This window comes from Thunnus thynnus, chromosome 16 (genome assembly GCF_963924715.1).
Source record: "Thunnus thynnus chromosome 16, fThuThy2.1, whole genome shotgun sequence".
NCBI classification, from domain to species: Eukaryota; Metazoa; Chordata; class Actinopteri; order Scombriformes; family Scombridae; genus Thunnus; species Thunnus thynnus.
The window spans coordinates 10,870,651-10,896,294 of NC_089532.1; the positions used below are offsets into that span (position 1 = coordinate 10,870,651).

The 25,644-nt window shown below is 36.8% G+C and overlaps 1 protein-coding gene and 4 gene segments (V, D, J or C); 1 reads left to right on the forward strand and 4 right to left on the reverse strand.

Annotated features, from left to right (window-relative positions):
* Nucleotides 1–5,532: 5,532 nt before the first annotated feature.
* On the reverse strand, nt 5,533–10,453 carry LOC137200135 (Ig lambda-1 chain C region-like). The segment is given in 3 exon segments: nt 5,533–6,093; nt 7,017–7,100; nt 10,399–10,453. Coding segments are annotated over 3 exon segments (459 nt in total).
* A 588-nt stretch (nt 10,454–11,041) lies between these two features.
* On the reverse strand, nt 11,042–13,540 carry LOC137200137 (immunoglobulin lambda constant 6-like). The segment is given in 2 exon segments: nt 11,042–11,659; nt 13,477–13,540. Coding segments are annotated over 2 exon segments (387 nt in total).
* Nucleotides 13,541–15,333: 1,793 nt separating this feature from the next.
* On the reverse strand, nt 15,334–16,005 carry LOC137200138 (immunoglobulin lambda constant 6-like). The segment is given in 1 exon segment: nt 15,334–16,005. A coding segment is annotated over 1 exon segment (405 nt).
* A 1,530-nt stretch (nt 16,006–17,535) lies between these two features.
* On the forward strand, nt 17,536–19,451 carry LOC137200139 (uncharacterized). Its single transcript, XM_067614811.1, has 3 exons — nt 17,536–17,891; nt 18,881–18,975; nt 19,141–19,451. The coding sequence occupies exons 1-3, from the start codon at nt 17,536–17,538 to the stop codon at nt 19,449–19,451; spliced, it is 762 nt and encodes a 253-aa protein (XP_067470912.1).
* Nucleotides 19,452–20,311: 860 nt separating this feature from the next.
* LOC137200141 (immunoglobulin lambda constant 6-like) lies at nt 20,312–24,767 on the reverse strand. The segment is given in 2 exon segments: nt 20,312–20,634; nt 24,713–24,767. Coding segments are annotated over 2 exon segments (378 nt in total).
* Between the last annotated feature and the right edge of the window lie 877 nt (nt 24,768–25,644).

Sequence of the window (25,644 nt, forward strand, 5' to 3'; positions counted from 1 at the left end):
CAGATTAACTTCTACTGTAGGACAGACAGCTGAGTTATGATACATGACAGAGGTTAACAATGCTGTGGATTAACTGTGTGTGTGACACTGTGATCAGACAGAGGAGAGGCAGTGAGAAATGGGAGGAAATGAGGGTTTTGTTAATAAAGCTAAATGGTGTTTGTACTTGTAATTCTGACATTTAAAGCAATTAATCTATATCATCAGAAATCAACAAGAATTAGACAATATTCAACATGAGGCAGGTGTAAATGTAACGATTTTTTAAAATGAATGAACGATAAATGAAATCTTCATATATGCTTTATAATGTGTCATGATTTACTTGATGAGTTTATATAAAAGTTAAGAGGTGAAACACTAATGTGTGATTACAGTTAAAGACTTTGTCATCTGTCTGTTTCACTTCCTTTTCTCAACATCAAACTAACCAACTGTTAACACAAACTACAGCAAAACTGGATCTAAATATAAACTCATTTATTTGTTTTACAGAAACCAACATTATATTTTAAATCTAAAAAATTGTTTGATTGTTAAAAAATAATGAATAAAGTTCAAGTATTTTCTAATAGTTAAAATGTTTGTCAGATAAATTTTACAATGACATTTTGTGAAACAAACAATTGATTAAAAGTAAAATATGTGAAAATTTTAGTTTTTTTGGACTATATTTCATCATAACATCATCTACAATAATAACCATTTATTAACATCTGCATTATGTTTTCCCCAAACTTCACTATCAGCTGAGCTTAATAAAAAGCAAAAAAAAAAAAAAAAAAAAATTCCACAATATATAAATTACTCTGAATAAATTCTTGTTTCATCACATTCTCGTGAAAACTCATATTAATATTTTATATTGTAGAAATGAGAAATCTCTGGTACTTACAGTTAATGATGAGTTTGGTTCCTCCACCAAAAGTGTACCACAGTGATACAAACTCATTAAGTGGCCGTACAAAAACCTCCTGCACTGTGAACAAGCATCTATCCACTGAAAAAAACTCTGTTTTTAAAAATTACAGAGCAACACTTATACTTTATCAAATCTACAATACTTTTTTAATAATGTAGATTGAAATTATTGTATGAAACAAGATTATTTCTTTAATTTTTCTTTACTTTTCTACATCTGACAGAAAAAGGATTACAGTCTACTTGTTACAATCATCACAATTCATATTCGTTAACAGTTATACATGGTTAAATTAACATGATGCTTTTTTAATAATATAGATTTACAATCTCATATAAATCAGAAATTAAATATATTATTTATCTACAATAAACCCTGTAAGTCGATTAAACGTAGACAAATAGAAATATCAAACCAACCACAGTCGACACAAACTTTTCCATAAATCCTCAACTGCACTTCTATAAATATAATTTTCCATTAAGATCATAGATGGTGTAAATCCAAACAGTATTTCTCCTGATTTTGTGTCCCACGTTGCCTTCAGTCTGTTGAGAGCAGAGAAATCATTTCCATAGAGAGGAGGCTTTGCATCGTCAGCTGATCCTCCAGTGAACTGAGAAGGTTTATAGTCCTGTGAGTTCAACACTGCAGGACTCAGATCTGTCAGTCAACACAGCAGAAAGCACAACCACCATGACTCTCATCACCATCCTCATCTGGACGCTGGCCTGCTGCTGTTTTACAGGTTCATTCACTCAGCAACATTTCTAACATGATGTGTTGCCTTTTCTGTCATTAATTTCTGCTGATAAATGAAAGATTTGTTTCTGTCTGCAGGATGCAGCGGTCAGGTGACTGTGACTCAACCTCCAGTAGTGACATCTACTCCAGGATCCACTGTCACTCTGACCTGTAAAACCAGCCAGGCTGTTGCTAGATATAGTGGTGGACCTGCTATGTCCTGGTATCAACAGAAATCTGGACAGACTCCAAAACTCCTGATAAAATTTGCAAGCACACGTGAATCAGGAATACCAGCTCGGTTTAGTGGCAGTGGAAGCAGCGCTGACTTCTCTTTGACCATCAGTGGAGTTCAGACTGAAGATGCAGCAGTTTACTACTGTCAGAGTTACCACAGTGGTACAGTGTTCACACAGTGATTTGTAGTCGTACAAAAACCTCCCTCAGTCAGACTGCAGAGACACTGAGCTGTTACAGCAGGAACCGACTGCAGCTGCTGAAGAGGAAGAGACTCTGACACAGACCACTGAACACAGAGCTGACAGTAACCTCACCAAGCACAAACTGTACCAATCACAAACAACATGTACACATGGATATATTGGCATATTTTATATTTTTAAATATCTTCCTTTTATTCCATGTCAAAAAGTGTGAAACTGACATTGAAACTAACCATCATGATGTTCATTTTCCACATACAGTGATATCGGAAGTTGTGGAAAAAAAAAAAAAAACGGAACATTTTCCACAATCTAGAAACTTAGACACACATCAACATGTTGTTTGTCACTTGAAAAAATTATTCACTGGACATTCTCAGATATTTGCTGATTCACTGTCTTGTTGACTGATACAAACTCTCATATCTGTCAGTTAAAGACAAAGCAAGAGCCAGTAGCCAGTTAGCTTTGCTTAGCATAACAACTGGAAACAGAGGGAAACAGCTAGCCTGGCTGTGTCTGAAGGCAACAAAATCTGCCCACCAGTACCTCTAAAGCTCATTAATTAACATGTTATATGTTGCCTATTTAATCCCCCAAAAAACAAATTGAAAAAACAAGACAAGTTGTGGTTTAACAGGGGTTTATGTGATGTTGCCAGACAACCAGCAGAAACTTTGGCTTTTGTTAATATTAAACAAGCCAGATATTAATTAGTGAGCTTTAGAGGTTTTATAGGCAGATTTTGTTACCAACAGACAAGCTAGCTGTTTCTCCCTATTTACATTTGTAATGCTAAGCTAACCAGGAGCCATAGCTCCATATTTAAGTACAAATAAAAAAAGTGGTGTCGATCTTCTCATCTTCCTCTCGGCAAGAAATCAAATAACTGTATTTCCCAAGATGTCAAACTATTCCTTTGGGATTTTTTCTGTAAACATCAATCAACAACATGTTGTTTACTCACATCTTGTCTCACAGGATGTAGTCCAACATTTTCTAATAATGTTCTTCTCTTATCTCATTGAAACTCATCCTTCTATTAACAGGGTTGTTAAAACATTATTTATGCTAACAGTATCATTTTATTAACACAAACAGCAGCCCAAACAGAACATTTAGTGGCTGTCTAAGATCCTGCACACCAAACAATCAACTTCAACTTATTACTCAACTTTTCAGATAAATCAAATACCAAATATACAATATAACATACTTTGATTAGAGTAGACACCTGTTAAGAGTGAAGGGAAAGAGTTGGTCACCTAAAACACTGAGCAGGCCCTAAAGTGAGATAAAATGGGTTTAAATTCCTGCCTTTGTGCTAACAACAAAAATAAAACAAATGATTGTGAAAACGGAGAAATTCAAATCAATCAAATGTTGGGTCAGATCATGCTGAGTTAAGTGTTTATCCAATCTGCCAGCAGGTGGCGCCATACAACCTAAACAACATAATAAAAAGGATAAAGTCAATGTTTTCTGGATGAACTTTGAATTAGAATGATCCTCTGTAGAGGTTGATCTCTCACTCCTCCTCACTTCTGCTCTTTCTGTTTCACAACAACAGGTGTGTGTTTGCCTTCTTAAATGTATTTTGCATGACTTTCATGCATCACTGCTCCTCAGAGTTTAAGTTCTTGTGTCACAGAGAGTCTGAACTGTTTTCATGCACTCACACTGAAAACTGCATCAGGATGATGTCGCCAATAACTCTGCTGGTCATGTTGGGTTTTCTGAGTCAGGGTGAGAGATTCTGAAAATGTTTGGTGCAAATCCAGTCTGTGTTCTCCCTCTTACTTTTGCTTAAATGTCTTTTCTATTTTTCTCTCCCATCACAACCTGAACTACTTCTCCATTGGCTATTGGCTATAATATTTACTCTTTAAGATTTTTCATTTCTTATTTCAGAGTCTTCTGCCAACAATTTTCTGACTCAGACTGACAAATCCAAGTCTGTTAGTCTTGGAGGGACGGTGACCATCAGCGCCACAGGGAGTTCAAACATTGGTAGTGATCTCAGTTGGTACCTTCAGAAACCTGGACAAACTCCCAAACTTCTTATATATGAAGCATCAACTCTAAACTCAGGAACTCCATCTCGATTCAGTGGCAGTAGATCTGGTTCTGGCTACACTCTGACCATCAGTGGTGTTCAGGCTGAAGATGTTGGAGATTACTACTGTCTTGGTGCCCATAGTGTTGGAGCGTTCACACAGTGATTTAGAGTCGTACAAAAACCTCCTTCAGTTTGACTGAAGTGAAAACGGCCTGCTGCAGCTGCAGAGGGTTGATGAAGAGACTGTGATGAGGATAACTGGTTGAGTGAACACAACACTGTGACTCTGACACACAAGAGTCATCAAGCAGAACCACAATGAACCCAAATTAGACTGAAACAAACTGAAAGACATTTTTCCAACCTGCAGTTTTTAAGTTAAATCTTCATCATTATTTCACATCATTTCATGAACAGAGTTGTTGTAAGAATATATCCTCTGACAGCAACAAAATTCAACAATATTTCCACCAATAGTTTTACATTCAGCAGCACAAAACAATCTACTGTAACAGTTTCATCTAAAAAAGTTTTTGATTCAGAAATGATAAATATGTTATACTTTATATTTCATATTATATTGTTACACATACTATAAAATAATGAATAGAAACCTGACTTGATGTTGAAGTGAAGCATGTTGGAAAGATGAGGTATAATACTGGCATGAATATGCATTTCTCATGAATAATATATCACAAAATACACACAAAGATAGTGATTTACTATAATATTCAATTTTATTTTATTGGTTAAATGTTTGACTGATTAAAAAATGGTTATATTGAAACATAATGGCAATGCATCAGAATATGAGTAAGATTAGTGAGAGAAAACTGAATACACATCAAGATAGAGTCATGATTTTGCACAAATAGTTGAACAGAGTAGATCTGTAGCCTCATCAATATCTCTGAACTACAACACACCTACTGGAGAAGAAAGAGGGAGGAATACATCTTCACTCAGCTACATGGATTCAATTCTTTTCTTGTATTTTTTGTAATAGAGAAACATCTTTTGACACCAAATCATGTTGGTTTTTTTCCACATTTACTCTCAGCAGAAGAGCTCTGACAAATGTTGCCTGATCACATATTTCAGTCATGATTTTTTCAACACTGAAAATCTAATTCCAAAATATATTTTCCAAGTTTTTTAATCATGATATAAATTTGTATTTTAAAAAAAACATTCTTGTTACTACATTATTCTACTTCCATTACCAGTTAAAATGTTAATTAATCTTGTCATTTAAGTCCGAAGCTTTTCAATTTCCACAGAGAGGAGAATCAGTTAAAGTTGTAAAACCTTTTCATTTCTTACCACTCTTCATAAGATAAAAGAACAAAATATTTATAATGTTTTCTTTCATCAGTGCAAGCTTTATTAGCAAAAACATCAATCATCAACAGGACAGTTATTAAGCACACTCACATCTAGCTGCTGAGCTACACACATTACTCTCTAAGTTGTTGTTGTTCTTTGTCACACAAAGCTTCAGTTTACTCTACAGACATTAAAACTCATATTGATCAGATGAGCAGGTGTGTTCCTCCTGCTCCCTCCAGACACAGCTCCTGTCCTGGGCTTCAGTCAGCCCCTCTAGCCCTTACACTGGCTCCTGTGGAGGGACTTGGTCTGGCTGTGGTCATGATGGAGGACCTTGCAGGAGTACACCTCTCCTTCCATCCAGCGCTCCTGGCTCAGGCTCAGGATGCTGCTGCTGCTGTAGCGTCCGCTCTTCTCCTCCTCTGAGCTGCTCAGGACCCCCTCTGTCACCTCTCTACCGTCCACCTCCCAGCTCACCACGGCTCCCTGAGGAGAGTAGCCGGTCAGCAGGCAGGCCAGCGTGGCTGAGCCCCCAGAGAGCTGCTGAGAGGAGGGGGGAAGCAGAGAGACTGAGGGCCTGACCGTGGGGCCAGCTGGAGGGGAGAGCAGAGACACACAAGGAGCAGATTAACTTCTACTGTAGGACAGACAGCTGAGTTATGATACATGACAGAGGTTAACAATGCTGTGGATTAACTGTGTGTGTGACACTGTAATCAGACAGAGGAGAGGCAGTGAGAAATGGGAGGAAATGAGGGTTTGTTAAAAAAGCTAAATGGTGTTTGTACTTGTAATTTTGACATTTAAAGCAATGAATCTATTGTGGCAAATCATCATAAATCACTAAGAATCAGACAATATACAACATGAGTTAGGTTCAAATGTAATGATTAATTTAATTTAATGATCATTAAATTAAATCTAAATGTGTTAGAGTAAATAATTATTCTTGCAATGATTTTCTTGATGAGTTTATATAAAAGTTAAGAGGTGAAACACTAATGTGTGATTACAGTTAAAGACTTTGTCATCTGTCTGTTTCACTTCCTTTTCTCAACATCAAACTAACCAACTGTGAACACAAACTACAGCAAAACTGGATCTAAATATAAACTCATTTATTTGTTTTACAGAAACCAACATTATATTTTAAATCTAAAAATTGTTTGAATGTTAAAAAATAATGAATAAAGTTAAAGTTATTGTTTGGTTGTTAAAATGTTTGTCAGAGAAATTTTACAACGACATTTTGTGAAACAAACAATTGATTAAAAATAAAATATATGAAAATTAGATTTTTTTTGTTGCAAATATGTCATCATAACACCATCTACAATAATAAACAATTAATAATATCTGCACAAAGTTTTCTCCAAACTTCAGCTGAGCTTAATGCAAAGCGAAAAATACCCATAATATATAAATTACCCCAAATAAATACTAGTTTTATCACGTTCTGGTGCAAAACTCGATATAATATATTATGTTGTAGAAATGAGAAATCTCTGGTACTTACAGTTAATGATGAGTTTGGTTCCTCCACCAAAAGTGGACCACAGTGATACAAACTCATTAAGTGGCCGTACAAAAACCTCCTGCACTGTGAACAAGCATCTATCCACTGAAAAGTCACTAAGTTTCTGCTAAAACGGGATAATTAACATTTTATCAAATGTATAAAATGTTTTCATTGATTTGATTTTAAATTTCTTCCTGAATCAAAATATTTTACATCATTTTTATGAAATTTTGTACAAGTGACAACAAAACAGGTTGATTTGCCCTGTAACAAATTCAGATTGTAAACATGTTACATATTTGAGACAATGTTAAAAAAACACAACATTTCTAAATAATAATATAATAATAATATAATATAATATAATAATATAATAATAATATAATTAATCATAAATTACAGAATGAGTATATAGTGTATTTGTGAAACGTTGTATGTGAAACAAATTAAATAAATAGATACCAACCACTCCCATTGAAACAAATGTTGTAAATCCTCAAATTTGTTTTCAAAAGAAGTTATTTTATTCCATTAAGATCATAGATGGTGTAAATCCAAACAGTATTTCTCCTGATTTTGTGTCCCACGTTGCCTTCAGTCTGTTGAGAGCAGAGAAATCATTTCCATAGAGAGGAGGCTTTGCATCGTCAGCTGATCCTCCAGTGAACTGAGAAGGTTTATAGTCCTGTGAGTTCAACACTGCAGGACTCAGATCTGTCAGTCAACACAGCAGAAAGCACAACCACCATGACTCTCATCACCATCCTCATCTGGACGCTGGCCTGCTGCTGTTTTACAGGTTCATTCACTCAGCAACATTTCAAACATGATGTGTTTCCTTTTCTGTCATTTATTTCTGCTGATAAATGAAAGATTTGTTTCTGTCTGCAGGATGCAGCGGTCAGGTGACTGTGACTCAACCTCCAGTAGTGACATCTACTCCAGGATCCACTGTCACTCTGACCTGTAAAACCAGCCAAGCTGTTTATAGAGCTAGTAGTGGAGATTATATGTTCTGGTATCAACAGAAATCTGGACAGGCTCCAAAACTCCTAATAAAATATGCAAGCCAACGTGAATCAGGAACACCAGCTCGGATTAGTGGCAGTGGAAGCAGGTCTGACTTCTCTTTGACCATCAGTGGAGTTCAGACTGAAGATGCAGCAGTTTACTACTGTCAGAGTTACCACAGTGGTGGAGTGTTCACACAGTGATTTGTAGTCATACAAAAACCTCCCTCAGTCAGACTGCAGAGACACTGAGCTGTTACAGCAGGAACCGACTGCAGCTGCTGAAGAGGAAGAGACTCTGACACAGACCACTGAACACAGAGCTGACAGTAACCTCACCAAGCACAAACTGTACCAATCACAAACAACATGTACACATGAATATATTGGCATATTTTATATTTTTAAATATCTTCCTTTTATTCCATGTCAAAAAGTGTGAAACTGACATTGAAACTAACCATCATGATGTTCATTTTCCACATACAGTGATATCAGAAGTTGTGAAAAAAAAAAAAAAAAACAGAACATTTTCCACAATCTAGAAACTTAGACACACATCAACATGTTGTTTGTCACTTGAAAACATTATTCACTGGACATTCTCAGATATCTGCTGATTCACTGTCTTGTTGACTGATACAAACTCTCATATCTGTCAGTTAAAGACAAAGCAAGAGCCAGTAGCCAGTTAGCTTAGCTTAGCATAACAACTGGAAACAGAGGGAAACAGCTAGCCTGGCTCTGTCTGAAGGCAACAAAATCTGCCCACCAGTACCTCTAAAGCTCATTAATTAACATGTTATATGTTGCCTGTTTAATCCCCCAAAAAACAAATTGAAAAAACAAGACAAGTTGTGGTTTAACAGGGGTTTATGTGATGTTGCCAGACAACCAGCAGAAACTTTGGCTTTTGTTAATATTAAACAAGCCATATATTAATTAGTGAGCTTTAGAGGTTTTATAGGCAGATTTTGTTACCAACAGACAAGCTAGCTGTTTCTCCCTATTTACATTTGTAATGCTAAGCTAACCAGGAGCCATAGCTCCATATTTATGTACAAATAAAAAAAGTGGTGTCGATCTTCTCATCTACCTCTCGGCAAGAAATCAAATAACTGTATTTCCCAAGATGTCAAACTATTCCTTTGGGATTTTTTCTGTAAACATCAATCAACAACATGTTGTTTACTCACATCTTGTCTCACAGGATGTAGTCCAACATTTTCTAATAATGTTCTTCTCTTATCTCATTGAAACTCATCCTTCTATTAACAGGGTTGTTAAAACATTATTTATGCTAACAGTATCATTTTATTAACACAAACAGCAGCCCAAACAGAACATTTAGTGGCTGTCTAAGATCCTGCACACCAAACAATCAACTTCAACTTATTACTCAACTTTTCAGATAAATCAAATACCAAATATACAATATAACATACTTTAATTAGAGTAGACACCTGTTAAGTGTGAAGGGAAAGAGTTGGTCAGCTAAAACGCTGAGCAGGCCCTAAAGTGAGATAAAATGGGTTTAAATTCCTGCCTTTGTGCTAACAACAACAATAATAAAAATGATTGTGAAAACAGAGAAATCAAAATTAATCAAATCTTGGGTCAGATTATGCTGAGTTAAGTGTTCATCCACCCAGCAGGTGGCTCCATACAAGCTAAACAACATAATAAAGAGGATAAAGTCAATGTTTTCTGGATGAACTTTGAATTAGAATGATCCTCTGTAGAGGTTGATCTCTCACTCCTCCTCACCTCTGCTCTTTCTGTTTCACAACAACAGGTGTGTGTTTGCCTTCTTAAATGTATTTTGCATGACTTTCATGCATCACTGCTCCTCAGAGTTTAAGTTCTTGTGTCACAGAGAGTCTGAACTGTTTTCATGCACTCACACTGAAAACTGCATCAGGATGATGTCGCCAATAACTCTGCTGGTCATGTTGGGTTTTCTGAGTCAGGGTGAGAGATTCTGAAAATGTTTTGGTGCAAATCCAGTCTGTGTTCTCCCTTTTACTTTTGCTTAAATGTCTTTTCTATTTTTCTCTCCCATCACAACCTGAACTGCTTCTCCATTGGCTATTGGCTAAAATATTTACTGTTTAAGATTTTTCATTTCTCATTTCAGAGTCTTCTGCCAACAAATTTCTGACTCAGACTGACAAATCCAAGTCTGTTAGTCTTGGAGGGACGGTGACCATCAGCGCCACAGGGAGTTCAGATATTGGTGGTGATCTCAGTTGGTACCTTCAGAAACCTGGACAAGCCACCAAACTTCTTATATACAAAGCATCAACTCTAAACTCAGGAACTCCATCTCGATTCAGAGGCAGTAAATCTTGTTCTCGCTACACTCTGACCATCAGTGGTGTTCAGGTTGAAGATGTTGGAGATTACTACTGTCTGGGCTGGCATGGTGATGACGCGTTCACACAGTGATTTAGATCCGTACAAAAACCTCCTTCAGTTTGACTGAAGTGAAAACGGCCTGCTGCAGCTGCAGAGGGTTGATGAAGAGACTGTGATGAGGATAACTGGTGGAGTGAACACAACACTGTGACTCTGACACACAAGAGTCATCAAGCAGAACCACAATGAACCCAAATAAAACTGACACATACTGAAAGACCCTCTTACATTTACAGTTAAAACTTCAGTTCTTGTCAGTTTATTCAATATCTTTATGAGTAAGCTGGAAACATTTAGCTCTTGTTAGAGTATAGCCACCAATAGAAACAAATATTTGACAGATTTTCCACTAATGCAGAACAAAATAATACAACTACAGCCCAAAAGGAAATAAAGCTTTCCAATTTATTATTCCACATTTTAAAATTCCAAATGATTTCATACTCAAAATTAATGTCACTAGTTAATAAAAAAGCAACCATCTCTTGTACTATTAGATATACAGTATTATAACATCAGGAATGATGTTATTTGGATGATCAAGAAGCTATTTTCATAACAAATTGATTTTAAAAGAAATACAAACACACTGACTCATTATAATCAACAGTTTTATTGAATAATGGTTCAATGTTCATTCCACATTTTGAATGTATGAATAATTTGTCTTGGAGTGAAACTCAGAATATTAAGTTTCATTTGAAAAGTAATGAACATAAAGCAGAATATAAGGAAGATCAGTATTAGAAAGCAACATGCACATTAAAACACTGAGTAGAGAGATGTGAAACTTGCAGAAACAGCTGAACAGAGAAGATCTGTAGCTTCATCAAGATCTCTAGCAAAGAAAAAGAAGCATCATTTCCAGACAGGAAGTGTTGCTGAAGCTCTACTCTGAGCAGCGGTCAGGGTCCAGGGTTTGAGTGACAGGGGTCTGTCCACTCAGACTGGCCTCACAGCTCACTGAGCCCACCTTCCTCCACTGGTCTGCAGAGAGGCTCAGGGTGCTGCTCCGGCTGTAGTGGCCGTCCCTCCCCAGGACCTCCGAGCCGTGTGACACCCCTGAGGAGCTGCTGCTGCCCCCCACCTTCCAGTCCAGCCTCCAGGCTGAGGGGAAGCCCCCGCTGGACAGACACACCAGTGTGGCACTGCCCTGCTGCAGCTGCTCTCTGGAGGGGGGGAGGACGGTCAGGGTGGGCCGCACCACACCCACTGGAGGAGAGAGAGGGGGAGGAGAGGGGGGAGAAAAGACAAAGACGGAAAACTTTAGAGCTTGTGCTGCTGTTGCACTCATACACTAAGAATCAGACACATGAGTTCAATGCAGTGAAAAAGGTTCATTGATAATTATTGATGACATCTTCATAGCTGTTTCATAATGTGAGACAGTGAATAATTCATTTTCTTGTGTTTAAACTGACAGAAGTGAAACACTCATGTGAATACAGTTAAAACTTTGTCATCTGTCTCTTTCACTTCCTTTTCACTACTAATGTGAAATAAATGAACCGTGAACACAAAGCTGAGCTGCATTAACTGATAAAATCATATTAGCGGTAAACAACAATAGATTTTAAAAACAGTTTGGATGATCAAAATAAGTGATTTAAAAAAAAAAAAAAAAAAACAACTGATGTTTCGTAGATAAATCTTTGCTTTTTTTCCCCCAAATATTGTTGTCAAACATTTGAATGCAGATAATATTTAAAAGTTAAATAAAAGTTAAAAGTCATCGTAAAAATAATATATTAGAAAATGTATGTTTATCTTTTTTATCCAAAAATGTATTATCTTAAATACTGAGTGAATTTTGATCTCTGCAAAGTTTCTTCTCAGATTGTGAGATCAGCCTTGTTTGATTAATAACAAAAAACAGAAAATCATGCAAACACTGAACTTAATCACAGTGTCATGAAATATTTGATAAAAGGTATAAATGCTATATATTATAAAAAGTAATAAATCTCTGGTACTTACAGTCAACGATGAGTTTGGTTCCTCCACCAAAAGTCCTCCACAGTGATACAAACTCATTAAGTGGCCGTACAAAAACCTCCTGCACTGTGAACAAGCATCTATCCACTGAAAAAACTCTGCTTTTTAAAATAACAAAGAAAAAATTATACTTTATTGAATTTACAACACTTTTTTAATAATATAGATTGAAATTATTGTATGAAACAAGATTATTTCTTAAATAATTCTTTACTTTTCTACATCTGACAGAAAAAGGATTACAGTCTACTTGTTACAATCATCACAATTCATATTCGTTAACAGTTATACATTGTTTAAATTAAGATGATGCTTTTTAATAATATAGATTTACAATCTCATATTAATCAGAAATGAAATATATTATTTATCTACAATAAACCTTGTAAGTCAATTAAACGTAAACAAATAGAAATATCAAACCAACCACAGTCGACACAAACTTTTCCATAAATCCTCAACTGCACTTCTATAAATATAATTTTCCATTAAGATCATAGATGATGTAAATCCAAACAGTATTTCTCCTGATTTTGTGTCCCACGTTGCCTTCAGTCTGTTGAGAGCAGAGAAATCATTTCCATAGAGAGGAGGCTTTGCATCATCAGCTGATCCTCCAGTGAACTGAGAAGGTTTATAGTCCTGTGAGTTCAACACTGCAGGACTCAGATCTGTCAGTCAACACAGCAGAAAGCACAACCACCATGACTCTCATCACCATCCTCATCTGGACACTGGCCTGCTGCTGTTTTACAGGTTCATTCACTCAGTAACATTTCAAACATGATGTGTTTCCTTTTCTGTCATTTATTTCTGCTGATAAATGAAAGATTTGTTTCTGTCTGCAGGATGCAGCGGTCAGGTGACTGTGACTCAACCTCCAGTAGTGACATCTACTCCAGGATCCACTGCCACTCTGACCTGTAAAACCAGCCAGGCTGTTCTTAGATATAGTGATGGAGATGATGCTATGTTCTGGTATCAACAGAAATCTGGACAGACTCCAAAACTCCTAATAAAATATGCAAGCACACGTGAATCAGGAACACCAGCTCGGTTTAGTGGCAGTGGAAGCAGCTCTGACTTCTCTTTGACCATCAGTGGAGTTCAGACTGAAGATGCAGCAGTTTACTACTGTCAGAGTTACCATAGTGGTGGAGTGTTCACACAGTGATTTGTAGTCGTACAAAAACCTCCCTCAGTCAGACTGCAGAGACACTGAGCTGTTACAGCAGGAACCGACTGCAGCTGCTGAAGAGGAAGAGACTCTGACACAGACCACTGAACACAGAGCTGACAGTAACCTCACCAAGCACAAACTGTACCAATCACAAACAACATATTAACATGAATATACGTGCATACTTTTTAGTTTAATATACTTTCATTGTTATTCCATGTCAAAAAGTGTAAAACTAACATTTTAATGACAAGTGACATTCCATGATTCCACAGACAGTAATGATAGAAGTTGCAAAAACCCCCCAAAACAAACAAAAAAGAAAACAATTCTGAATGTTTTCCACAAACTGCAAGCCTAAATGCACATTAACATCTTATTTATCACTGTGAAAATGTTGCTCCTCTCCGTTTTCACTGAGCCTTAGTTCTCAACATTGCCAGTGATTTGTGTATTAAATCATTAATCCCAGTCCAATGTTTCTGTTAATTTATCAGTCATGTTACACAAATAATGGATTACGGGTTTCAGTTGAGTAGTTTGTGATTCACATTATATTTTGTTGAAGGGCTTCAGTCCTGCTGTGATTTCTTTTAAGCGTGTTTTGTGATGGTAGGGCAGATGTGTGTTTAATCAGTGATAGTGACAACAGGTGTGCATCATTAGCTGCACGTGAGTGATTGTCCTTTGTCAAGTTGAGGTAGGAAGGATGAAACTGTTCTGTAGTAAATGACATTGAGATTTTGTTGAATTTCTTGGGGTTCATTCTCGCCTCTCTCTCATTGAAATTTTTATAATAAACATCACATTTTTTTGCACAAGCTCCTGCCTGCTGACCTGCTTCATTAACATCTCTTTAAGATTTTCCTTTGCCAAATAACAGAAGCTGCCCTTTATATGTGGTGGCAGCATACAATCACTTAAAAAAATACATTAGAAATTTTCAGAAATATGCTTTAACACTTTCTTGTCGCCCGATAACACTCTTATATCTGGCAGTTAATGATGAAGCAAGACCCAGTAGTTAACTTTGTATAACCACTGGAAACAGGGGAAACAGCTATCCTGGCTCTGTAGGTAAAGTAAAAGAATCTGCCCCCCAGTATCTCTAAAGCTCATTAATTAACATGTTATATGTTGTTTGTTTAGTATGTAAAAAAAAAAAGAAGAAAAAAAGGAAATTACAAAAAGGACAAGCAGCAATTTTACATGTTTTTATGTGATCTAGTTGCATGCAGTGACTTCCTGGAATCTCGTCTTCACTGTGATGTTGCCAGGCAACCGAGACTTCTGTCCTTGTTAAATCAAACTGAAACAAACTTAAACTTTTTCATTTACAGTTTAAACTTATTCTTGACCGTTAAGTCCATCTCTTTATGAGTTAGCTGGAAATATGAAACCCTTGTTAGAGTGTAGCCATCGATAGCAACAACTATTTGAAGGTTTCTCTACTAATAGCTGCAGAAAATAATACAACTACTTCCCAAAATGAAATAAAGCTTTCCATTTAATTATTCAACATTTTACAATTTGATATGAATACACATTCAAATGTCACAAAGTAATAAAAGTCAACCATCTACTATACTATTAGGTATTATAATGTCAAGTATAATGATACTGGCATGATTAAGAAGGTATTTTTCATGGCGAATATATTATAAAAGAAATACTGACACTGACTCATTATAATCAACAGTTTTATTTAATGATGGTTCAATGTTCATTTCACACTTTACATGTATGAATAATTTGTCTTGGAATGAAACTAAGAATATTAAGTTTCATTTGAAAAGTAATGAACATAACGCAGAATATAAGGAAGATCAGTATTAGAAAGCAACATGCACATTAAAACAGTGAGTAGAGAGATGTGAAACTTGCAGAAACAGCTGAACAGAGAAGATCTGTAGCTTCATCAAGATCTCTAGCAAAGAAAAAGAAGCATCATTTCCAGACAGGAAGTGTTGCTGAAGCTCTACTCTGAGCAGCGGTCAGGGTCCAGGGTTTGAGTGACAGGGGTCTGTCCACTCAGACTGGCCTCACAGCTCACTGAGCCCGCCTTCTTCCACTGGTCTGCAGAGAGGCTCAGGGTGCTGCTCCGGCTGTAGTGGCCGTCCCTCCCCAGGACCTCCGAGCCGTGTGACACCCCTGAGGAGCTGCTGCTGCCCCCCACCTTCCAGTCCAGCCTCCAGGCTGAGGGGAAACCCCCGCTGGACAGACACACCAGTGTGGCACTGCCCTGCTGCAGCTGCTCTCTGGAGGGGGGGAGGACGGTCAGGGTGGGCCGCACCACACCCACTGGAGGAGAGAGAGGGGGAGGAGAGGGGGGAGAAAAGACAAAGACGGAAAACTTTAGAGCTTGTGCTGCTGTTGCACTCATACACTAAGAATCAGACCATCAGACACATGAGTTCAATGCAGTGAAAAAGGTTCATTGATAATAATTATTGATGACATCTTCATATCTGTTTCATAATGTGAGACAGTGAATAATTCATTTTCTTGTGTTTAAACTGACAGAAGTGAAACACTCATGTGAATACAGTTAAAACTTTGTCATCTGTCTCTTTCACTTCCTTTTCACTACTAATGTGAAATAAAGGAACCGTGAACACAAAGCTGAGCTGCATTAACTGATAAAATCATATTAATGGTAAACAACAATAGATTTTAAAAACAGTTTGGATGATCAAAATAAGTAAATTTTAAAAAACAAACAAAAAAAACTACTGATGTTTCGTAGATAAATCTTTGCTTTTTTCCCCCCCAAATATTGTTGTCAAACATTTGAATGCAGATAATATTTAAAAGTTAAATAAAAGTTAAAAGTCATCGTAAAAATAATATATTAGAAAATGTATGTTTATCTTTTTTATCCAAAAATGTATTATCTTAAATACTGAGTGAATTTTGATCTCTGCAAAGTTTCTTCTCAGATTGTGAGATCAGCCTTGTTTGATTAATAACAAAAAACACAAAATCATGCAAACACTGAACTTAATCACAGTGTCATGAAATATTTGATAAAAGGTATAAATTCTATATATTGTAAAAAGTAATAAATCTCTGGTACTTACAGTCAACGATGAGTTTGGTTCCTCCACCAAAAGTCAACCACAGTGATACAAACTCATTAAGTGGCCGTACAAAAACCTCCTGCACTGTGAACAAGCATCTATCCACTGAAAAGTCACTTTATTTTCTGATAAAACTGGATAATTAACATTTTATCAAATGTATAAAATGTTTTCATTGATTTGGTTTTAAATTTCCTCATGAATCAAAATATTTTACATCATTTTTTTGAAATTTTGTACAAGTGACACAAAACAGGTTGATTTGCCCTGTAACAAATTCAGATTGTAAACATGTTACATATTTGAGACAATGTTAAATAAACACAACATTTCTAAATAATCATAAATATAATTAATCATAAATTACAGAATGAGTATATAGTGTATTTGTGAAACCTTGTTTGTAAAACAAATTGAATAAATAGATACCAACCACTCCCATTGAAACAAATGTTGTAAATCCTCAAATTTGTTTCCAAAAGAAGTTATTTTATTCCATTAAGATCATAGATGGTGTAAATCCAAACAGTATTTCTCCTGATTTTGTGTCCCACGTTGCCTTCAGTCTGTTGAGAGCAGAGAAATCATTTCCATAGAGAGGAGGCTTTGCATCGTCAGCTGATCCTCCAGTGAACTGAGAAGGTTTATAGTCCTGTGAGTTCAACACTGCAGGACTCAGATCTGTCAGTCAACACAGCAGAAAGCACAACCACCATGACTCTCATCACCATCCTCATCTGGACGCTGGCCTGCTGCTGTTTTACAGGTTCATTCACTCAGCAACATTTCAAACATGATGTGTTTCCTTTTCTGTCATTTATTTCTGCTGATAAATGAAAGATTTGTTTCTGTCTGCAGGATGCAGCGGTCAGGTGACTGTGACTCAACCTCCAGAAGTGACATCTACTCCAGGATCCACTGTCACTCTCACCTGTAAAACCAGCCAGGCTGTTTATAGATATAGTGATGGAGATGAAACTATGTCCTGGTATCAACAGAAATCTGGACAGACTCCAAAACACCTAATATATTATGCAAGCAAACGTGTATCAGGAACACCAGCTCGGTTTAGTGGCAGTGGAAGCAGCTCTGACTTCTCTTTGACCATCAGTGGAGTTCAGACTGAAGATGCAGCAGTTTACTACTGTCAGAGTTACCACAGTATAAGCAGTGCTGATGTGTTCACACAGTGATTTGTAGTCGTACAAAAACCTCCCTCAGTCAGACTGCAGAGACACTGAGCTGTTACAGCAGGAACCGACTGCAGCTGCTGAAGAGGAAGAGACTCTGACACAGACCACTGAACACAGAGCTGACAGTAACCTCACCAAGCACAAACTGTACCAATCACAAACAACATGTACACATGGATATATTGGCATATTTTATATTTTTAAATATCTTTCTTTTATTCCATGTCAAAAAGTGTGAAACTGACATTGAAACTAACCATCATGATGTTCATTTTCCACATACAGTGATATCAGAAGTTGTGAAAAAAAAAAAAAAAACGGAACATTTTCCACAATCTAGAAACTTAGACACACATCAACATGTTGTTTGTTTCTTGAAAACATTATTCACTGGACATTCTCAGATATTTGCTGATTCACTGTCTTGTTGACTGATACAAACTCTCATATCTGTCAGTTAAAGACAAAGCAAGAGCCAGTAGCCAGTTAGCTAAGCTTAGCATAACAACTGGAAACAGAGGGAAACAGCTAGCACCTTATTACTCAACTTTTCAGATAAATCAAATACCAAATATACATTATAACATACTTTAATTAGAGTAGAAACCTGTTAAGTGTGAAGGGAAAGAGTTGGTCAGCTAAAACTTTGAGCAGTGAGATAAAATGGGTTTAAATTCCTGCCTTTGTGCTAACAACAACAATAATAAAAAGGTTTGTGGAAAAACTGAGTTACTGAAATACATGTTTATCAGCTATTCCAGCAGGTGGCGCCATACAACCTAAACAACATAACAAAGAGGATAAAGTCAATGTTTTCTGGATGAACTTTGAATTAGAATGATCCTCTGTAGAGGTTGATCTGTCACTCCTCCTCACCTCTGCTCTTTCTGTTTCACAACAACAGGTGTGTGTTTGCCTTCTTAAATGTATTTTGCATGACTTTCATGCATCACTGCTCCTCAGAGTTTAAGTTCTTGTGTCACAGAGAGTCTGAACTGCTTTCATGCACTCACACTGAAAACTGCATCAGGATGATGTCGCCAATAACTCTGCTGGTCATGTTGGGTTTTCTGAGTCGGGGTGAGAGATTCTGAAAATGTTTGGTGCAAATCCAGTCTGTGTTCTCCCTTTTACTTTTGCTTAAATGTCTTTTCTATTTTTCTCTCCCATCACAACCTGAACTGCTTCTCCATTGGCTATTGGCTATAATATTTACTCTTTAAGATTTTTCATTTCTCATTTCAGAGTCTTCTGCCAACAATTTTCTGACTCAGACTGACAAATTCAAGTCTGTTAGTCTTGGAGGGACGGTGACCATCAGCGCCACAGGAAGTTCAAACATTGGTGATGATCTCAGTTGGTACCTTCAGAAACCTGGACAAGCTACCAAACTTCTTATATACAAAGCATCAACTCTAAACTCAGGAACTCCATCTCGATTCAGTGGCAGTAGATCTGGTTCTGGCTACACTCTGACCATCAGTGGTGTTCAGGCTGAAGATGTTGGAGATTACTACTGTCTGGGCTACCATGGTGGTGGAGTGTTCACACAGTGATTTAGAGTCATACAAAAACCTCCTTCAGTTTGACTGAAGTGAAAACGGCCTGCTGCAGCTGCAGAGGGTTGATGAAGAGACTGTGATGAGGATAACTGGTGGAGTGAACACAACACTGTGACTTTGACACACAAGAGTCATCAAGCAGAACCACAATCAACCTAAATAAAACTGACACATACTGAAAGACCCTCTTACATTTACAGTTAAAACTTCAGTTCTTGTCAGTTTATTCAATATCTTTAGGAGTAAGCTGGAAACATTTAGCTCTTGTTAGAGTATAGCCACCAATAGAAACAAATATTTGACAGATTTTCCACTAATGCAGAACAAAATAATACAACTACAGCCCAAAAGGAAATAAAGCTTTCCAATTTATTATTCCACATTTTAAAATTCCAAATGATTTCATACTCAAAATTAATGTCACTAGTTAATAAAAAAACAACCATCTCTTGTATTATTAGATATACAGTATTATAACATCAGGAATGATGATATTTGGATGATCAAGAAGCTATTTTTCATAACGAATTGATTTGAAAAGAAATACAAACACACTGACTCATTATAATCAACAGTTTTATTGAATAATGGTTCAATGTTCATTTCACACTTTACATGTATGAATAATTTCTCTTGGAGTGAAACTAAGAATATTAAGTTTCATTTGAAAAGTAATGAACATAAAGCAGAATATAAGGAAGATCAGTATTAGAAAGCAACATGCACATTAAAACACTGAGTAGAGAGACGTAAAACTTGCAGAAACAGCTGAACAGAGAAGATCTGTAGCTTCATCAAGATCTCTAGCAAAGAAAAAGAAGCATCATTTCCAGACAGGAAGTGTTGTTGAAGCTCTACTCTGAGCAGCGGTCAGGGTCCAGGGTTTGAGTGACGGGGGTCTGTCCACTCAGACTGGCCTCACAGCTCACTGAGCCCACCTTCCTCCACTGGTCTGCAGAGAGGCTCAGGGTGCTGCTCCGGCTGTAGTGGCCGTCCCTCCCCAGGACCTCCGAGCCGTGTGACACCCCTGAGGAGCTGCTGCTGCCCCCCACCTTCCAGTCCAGCCTCCAGGCTGAGGGGAAGCCCCCGCTGGACAGACACACCAGTGTGGCACTGCCCTGCTGCAGCTGCTCTCTGGAGGGGGGGAGGACGGTCAGGGTGGGCCGCACCACACCCACTGGAGGAGAGAGAGGGGGAGGAGAGGGGGGAGAAAAGACAAAGACGGAAAACTTTAGAGCTTGTACTGCTGTTGCACTCATACACTAAGAATCAAATCAGACACATGAGTTCAATGCAGTGAAAAAGGTTCATTGATAATAATTATTGATGACATCTTCATATCTGTTTCATAATGTGAGACAGTGAATAATTCATTTTCTTGTGTTTAAACTGACAGAAGTGAAACACTCATGTGAATACAGTTAAAACTTTGTCATATGTCTCTTTCACTTCCTTTTCACTACATGTGAAATAAATGAACCGTGAACACAAAGCTGAGCTGCATTAACTGATAAAATCATATTAGCGGTAAACAACAATAGATTTTAAAAACAGTTTGGATGATCAAAATAAGTAAATTAAAAAAAAAAAAAAAATGTTTGTTTCGTAGATAAATCTTTGCTTTTTTTCCCCCCAAATTTTGTTGTCAAACATTTGAATGCAGATAATATTTAAAAGTTAGATAAAAGATAAAAGTCATCGTAAAAATAATATATTAGAAAATGTATATTTATCTTTTTTATCCAAAAATGTATTATCTTAAATACTGAATGAATTTTGATCTCTGCAAAGTTTCTTCTCAGATTGTGAGATCAGCCTTGTTTGATTAATAACAAAAAACACAAAATCATGCAAACACTGAACTTAATCACAGTGTCATGAAATATTTGATAAAAGGTATAAATTCTATATATTGTAAAAAGTAATAAATCTCTGGTACTTACAGTCAACGATGAGTTTGGTTCCTCCACCAAAAGTGTACCACAGTGATACAAACTCATTAAGTGGCCGTACAAAAACCTCCTGCACTGTGAACAAGCATCTATCCACTGAAAAGTCACTTTATTTTCTGCTAAAACTGGATAATTAACATTTTATCAAATGTATAAAACGTTTTCATTGATTTAGTTTTAAATTTCCTCATGAATCAAAATATTTTACATCATTTTTATGAAATTTTGTACAAGTGACAACAAAACAGGTTGATTTGCCCTTTGAGACAATGTTAAATAAACACAACATTTCTAAATAATCATAAATATAATTAATCATAAATTACAGAATGAGTATATAGTGTATTTGTGAAACCTTGTATGTAAAACAAATTACATAAATAGATACCAACCACTCCCATTGAAACAAATGTTGTGAATCCTCTAATTTATTTCCAAAAGAAGTTATTTTATTCCATTAAGATCATAGATGGTGTAAATCCAAACATTATTTCTCCTGATTTTGTGTCCCATGTTGCCTTCAGTCTGTTGAGAGCAGAGAAATCATTTCCATAGAGAGGAGGCTTTGCATCGTCAGCTGATCCTCCAGTGAACTGAGAAGGTTTATAGTCCTGTGAGTTCAACACTGCAGGACTCAGATCTGTCAGTCAACACAGCAGAAAGCACAACCACCATGACTCTCATCACCATCCTCATCTGGACGCTGGCCTGCTGCTGTTTTACAGGTTCATTCACTCAGCAACATTTCAAACATGATGTGTTGCCTTTTCTGTCATTTATTTCTGCTGATAAATGAAAGATTTGTTTCTGTCTGCAGGATGCAGCGGTCAGGTGACTGTGACTCAACCTCCAGTAGTGACATTTACTCCAGGATCCACTGTCACTCTGACCTGTAAAACCAGCCAGGCTGTTTATAGAGATAGTGATGGAGATGATGCTATGTTCTGGTATCAACAGAAATCTGGACAGACTCCAAAACCCCTAATAAGATTTGCAAGCATACGTGTATCAGGAACACCAGCTCGGTTTAGTGGCAGTGGAAGCAGGTCTGACTTTTCTTTGACCATCAGTGGAGTTCAGACTGAAGATGCAGCAGTTTACTACTGTAAGAGTTACCACAGTGGTACAGTGTTCACACAGTGATTTGTAGTCGTACAAAAACCTCCCTCAGTCAGACTGCAGAGACACTGAGCTGTTACAGCAGGAACCGACTGCAGCTGCTGAAGAGGAAGAGACTCTGACACAGACCACTGAACACAGAGCTGACAGTAACCTCACCAAGCACAAACTGTACCAATCACAAACAACATGTACACATGAATATATTGGCATATTTTATATTTTTAAATATCTTCCTTTTATTCCATGTCAAAAAGTGTGAAACTGACATTGAAACTAACCATCATGATGTTCATTTTCCACATACAGTGATATCAGAAGTTGTGGAAAAAAAACAAAAAAACCGAACATTTTCCACAATCTAGAAACTTAGACACACATCAACATGTTGTTTGTCACTTGAAAACATTATTCACTGGACATTCTCAGATATTTGCTGATTCACCGTCTTGTTGACTGATACAAACTCTCATATCTGTAAGTTAAAGACAAAGCAAGAGCCAGTAGCCAGTTAGCTTAGCTTAGCATAACAACTGGAAACAGAGGGAAACAGCTAGCCTGGCTCTGTCTGAAGGCAACAAAATCTGCCCACCAGTACCTCTAAAGCTCATTAATTAACATGTTATATGTTGCCTGTTTAATCCCCCAAAAAACAAATTGAAAAAACAAGACAAGTTGTGGTTTAACAGGGGTTTATGTGATGTTGCCAGACAACCAGCAGAAACTTTGGCTTTTGTTAATATTAAACAAGCCAGATATTAATTAGTGAGCTTTAGAGGTTTTATGGGCAGATTTTGTTACCTACAGACAAGCTAGCTGTTTCTCCCTATTTACATTTGTAATGCTAAGCTAACCAGGAGCCATAGCTCCATATTTATGTACAAATAAAAAAGTGGTATCGATCTTCTCATCTTCCTCTCGGCAAGAAATCAAATAACTGTGTTTCCCAAGATGTCAAACTATTCCTTTGGGATTTTTTCTGTAAACATCAATCAACAACATACTCACATCTTGTCTCACAGGATGTAGTCCAACATTTTCTAATAATGTTCTTCTCTTATCTCATTGAAACTCATCCTTCTATTAACAGGGTTGTTAAAACATTATTTATGCTAACAGTATCATTTTATTAACACAAACAGCAGCCCAAACAGAATATTTAGTGGCTGTCTAAGATCCTGCACACCAAACAATCAACTTCAACTTATTACTCAACTTTTCAGATAAATCAAATACCAAATAATCAATATAACATACTTTAATTAAAGTGGACACCTGTTAAGTGTGAAGGGAAAGAGTTGGTCACCTAAAACGCTGAGCAGGCCCTAAAGTGAGATAAAATGGGTTTAAATTCCTGCCTTTGTGCTAACAACAAAAATAATAAAAATGATTGTGAAAACAGAGAAATCAAAATCAATCAAATGTTGGGTCAGATCATGCTGAGTTAAGTGTCCATCCAATCTGCCAGCAGGTGGTGCCATACAACCTAAACAACATAATAAAGAGGATAAAGTCAATGTTTTCTGGATGAACTTTGAATTAGAATGATCCTCTGTTGAGGTTGATCTCTCACTCCTCCTCACCTCTGCTCTTTCTGTTTCACAACAACAGGTGTGTGTTTGCCTTCTTAAATGTATTTTGCATGACTTTCATGCATCACTGCTCCTCAGAGTTTAAGTTCTTGTGTCACAGAGAGTCTGAACTGTTTTCATGCACTCACACTGAAAACTGCATCAGGATGATGTCGCCAATAACTCTGCTGGTCATGTTGGGTTTTCTGAGTCAGGGTGAGAGATTCTGAAAATGTTTGGTGCAAATCCAGTCTGTGTTCTCCCTTTTACTTTTGCTTAAATGTCTTTTCTATTTTTCTCTCCCATCACAACCTGAACTGCTTCTCCATTGGCTATTGGCTATAATATTTCCTCTTTAAGATTTTTCATTTCTCATTTCAGAGTCTTCTGCCAACAATTTTCTGACTCAGACTGACAAATCCAAGTCTGTCAGTCTTGGAGGGACGGTGACCATCAGCGCCACAGGGAGTTCAAACATTGGTGATGATCTCAGTTGGTACCTTCAGAAACCTGGACAAGCTCCCAAACTTCTTATATATTACGCATCAACTCTAAACTCAGGAACTCCATCTCGATTCAGTGGCAGTAAATCTGGTTCTGGCTACACTCTGACCATCAGTGGTGTTCAGGCTGAAGATGTTGGAGATTACTACTGTCTTGGTGACCATGGTGGAGCGTTCACACAGTGATTTAGAGTCGTACAAAAACCTCCTTCAGTTTGACTGAAGTGAAAACGGCCTGCTGCAGCTGCAGAGGGTTGATGAAGAGACTGTGATGAGGATAACTGGTGGAGTGAACACAACACTGTGACTCTGACACACAAGAGTCATCAAGCAGAACCACAATGAACCCAAATAAGACTGAAACAAACTGAAAGACATTTTCCAACCTGCAGTTTTTAAGTTAAATCTTCATCATTATTTCACATCATTTCAAGAACAGAGTTGTTGTAAGAATATATCCTCTGACAGCAACAAAATTCAACAATATTTCCACCAATAGTTTTACATTCAGCAGCAAAAAACAATCTACTGTAACAGTTTCATCTAAAAAAGTTTTTGATTCAGAAATGATAAATATGTTATACTTTATATTTCATATTATATTGTTACACATATTATAAAATAATGAATAGAAACCTGACTTGATGTTGAAGTGAAGCATGTTGGAAAGATGAGGTATAATACTGGCATGAATATGCATTTCTCATGAATCATATATCACAAAATACACACAAAGATAGTGATTTACTATAATATTCAATTTTATTTTATTGGTTACATGTTTGACTGATTAAAAAATGGTTATATTGAAACATAATGGCAATGCATCAGAATATGAGTAAGATTAGTGAGAGAAAACTGAATACACATCAAGATAGAGTCATGATTTTGCACAAATAGTTGAACAGAGTAGATCTGTAGCCTCATCAATATCTCTGAACTACAACACACCTACTGGAGAAGAAAGAGGGAGGAATACATCTTCACTCAGCTACATAGATTCAATTCTTTTCTTGTATTTTTTGTAATAGAGAAACATCTT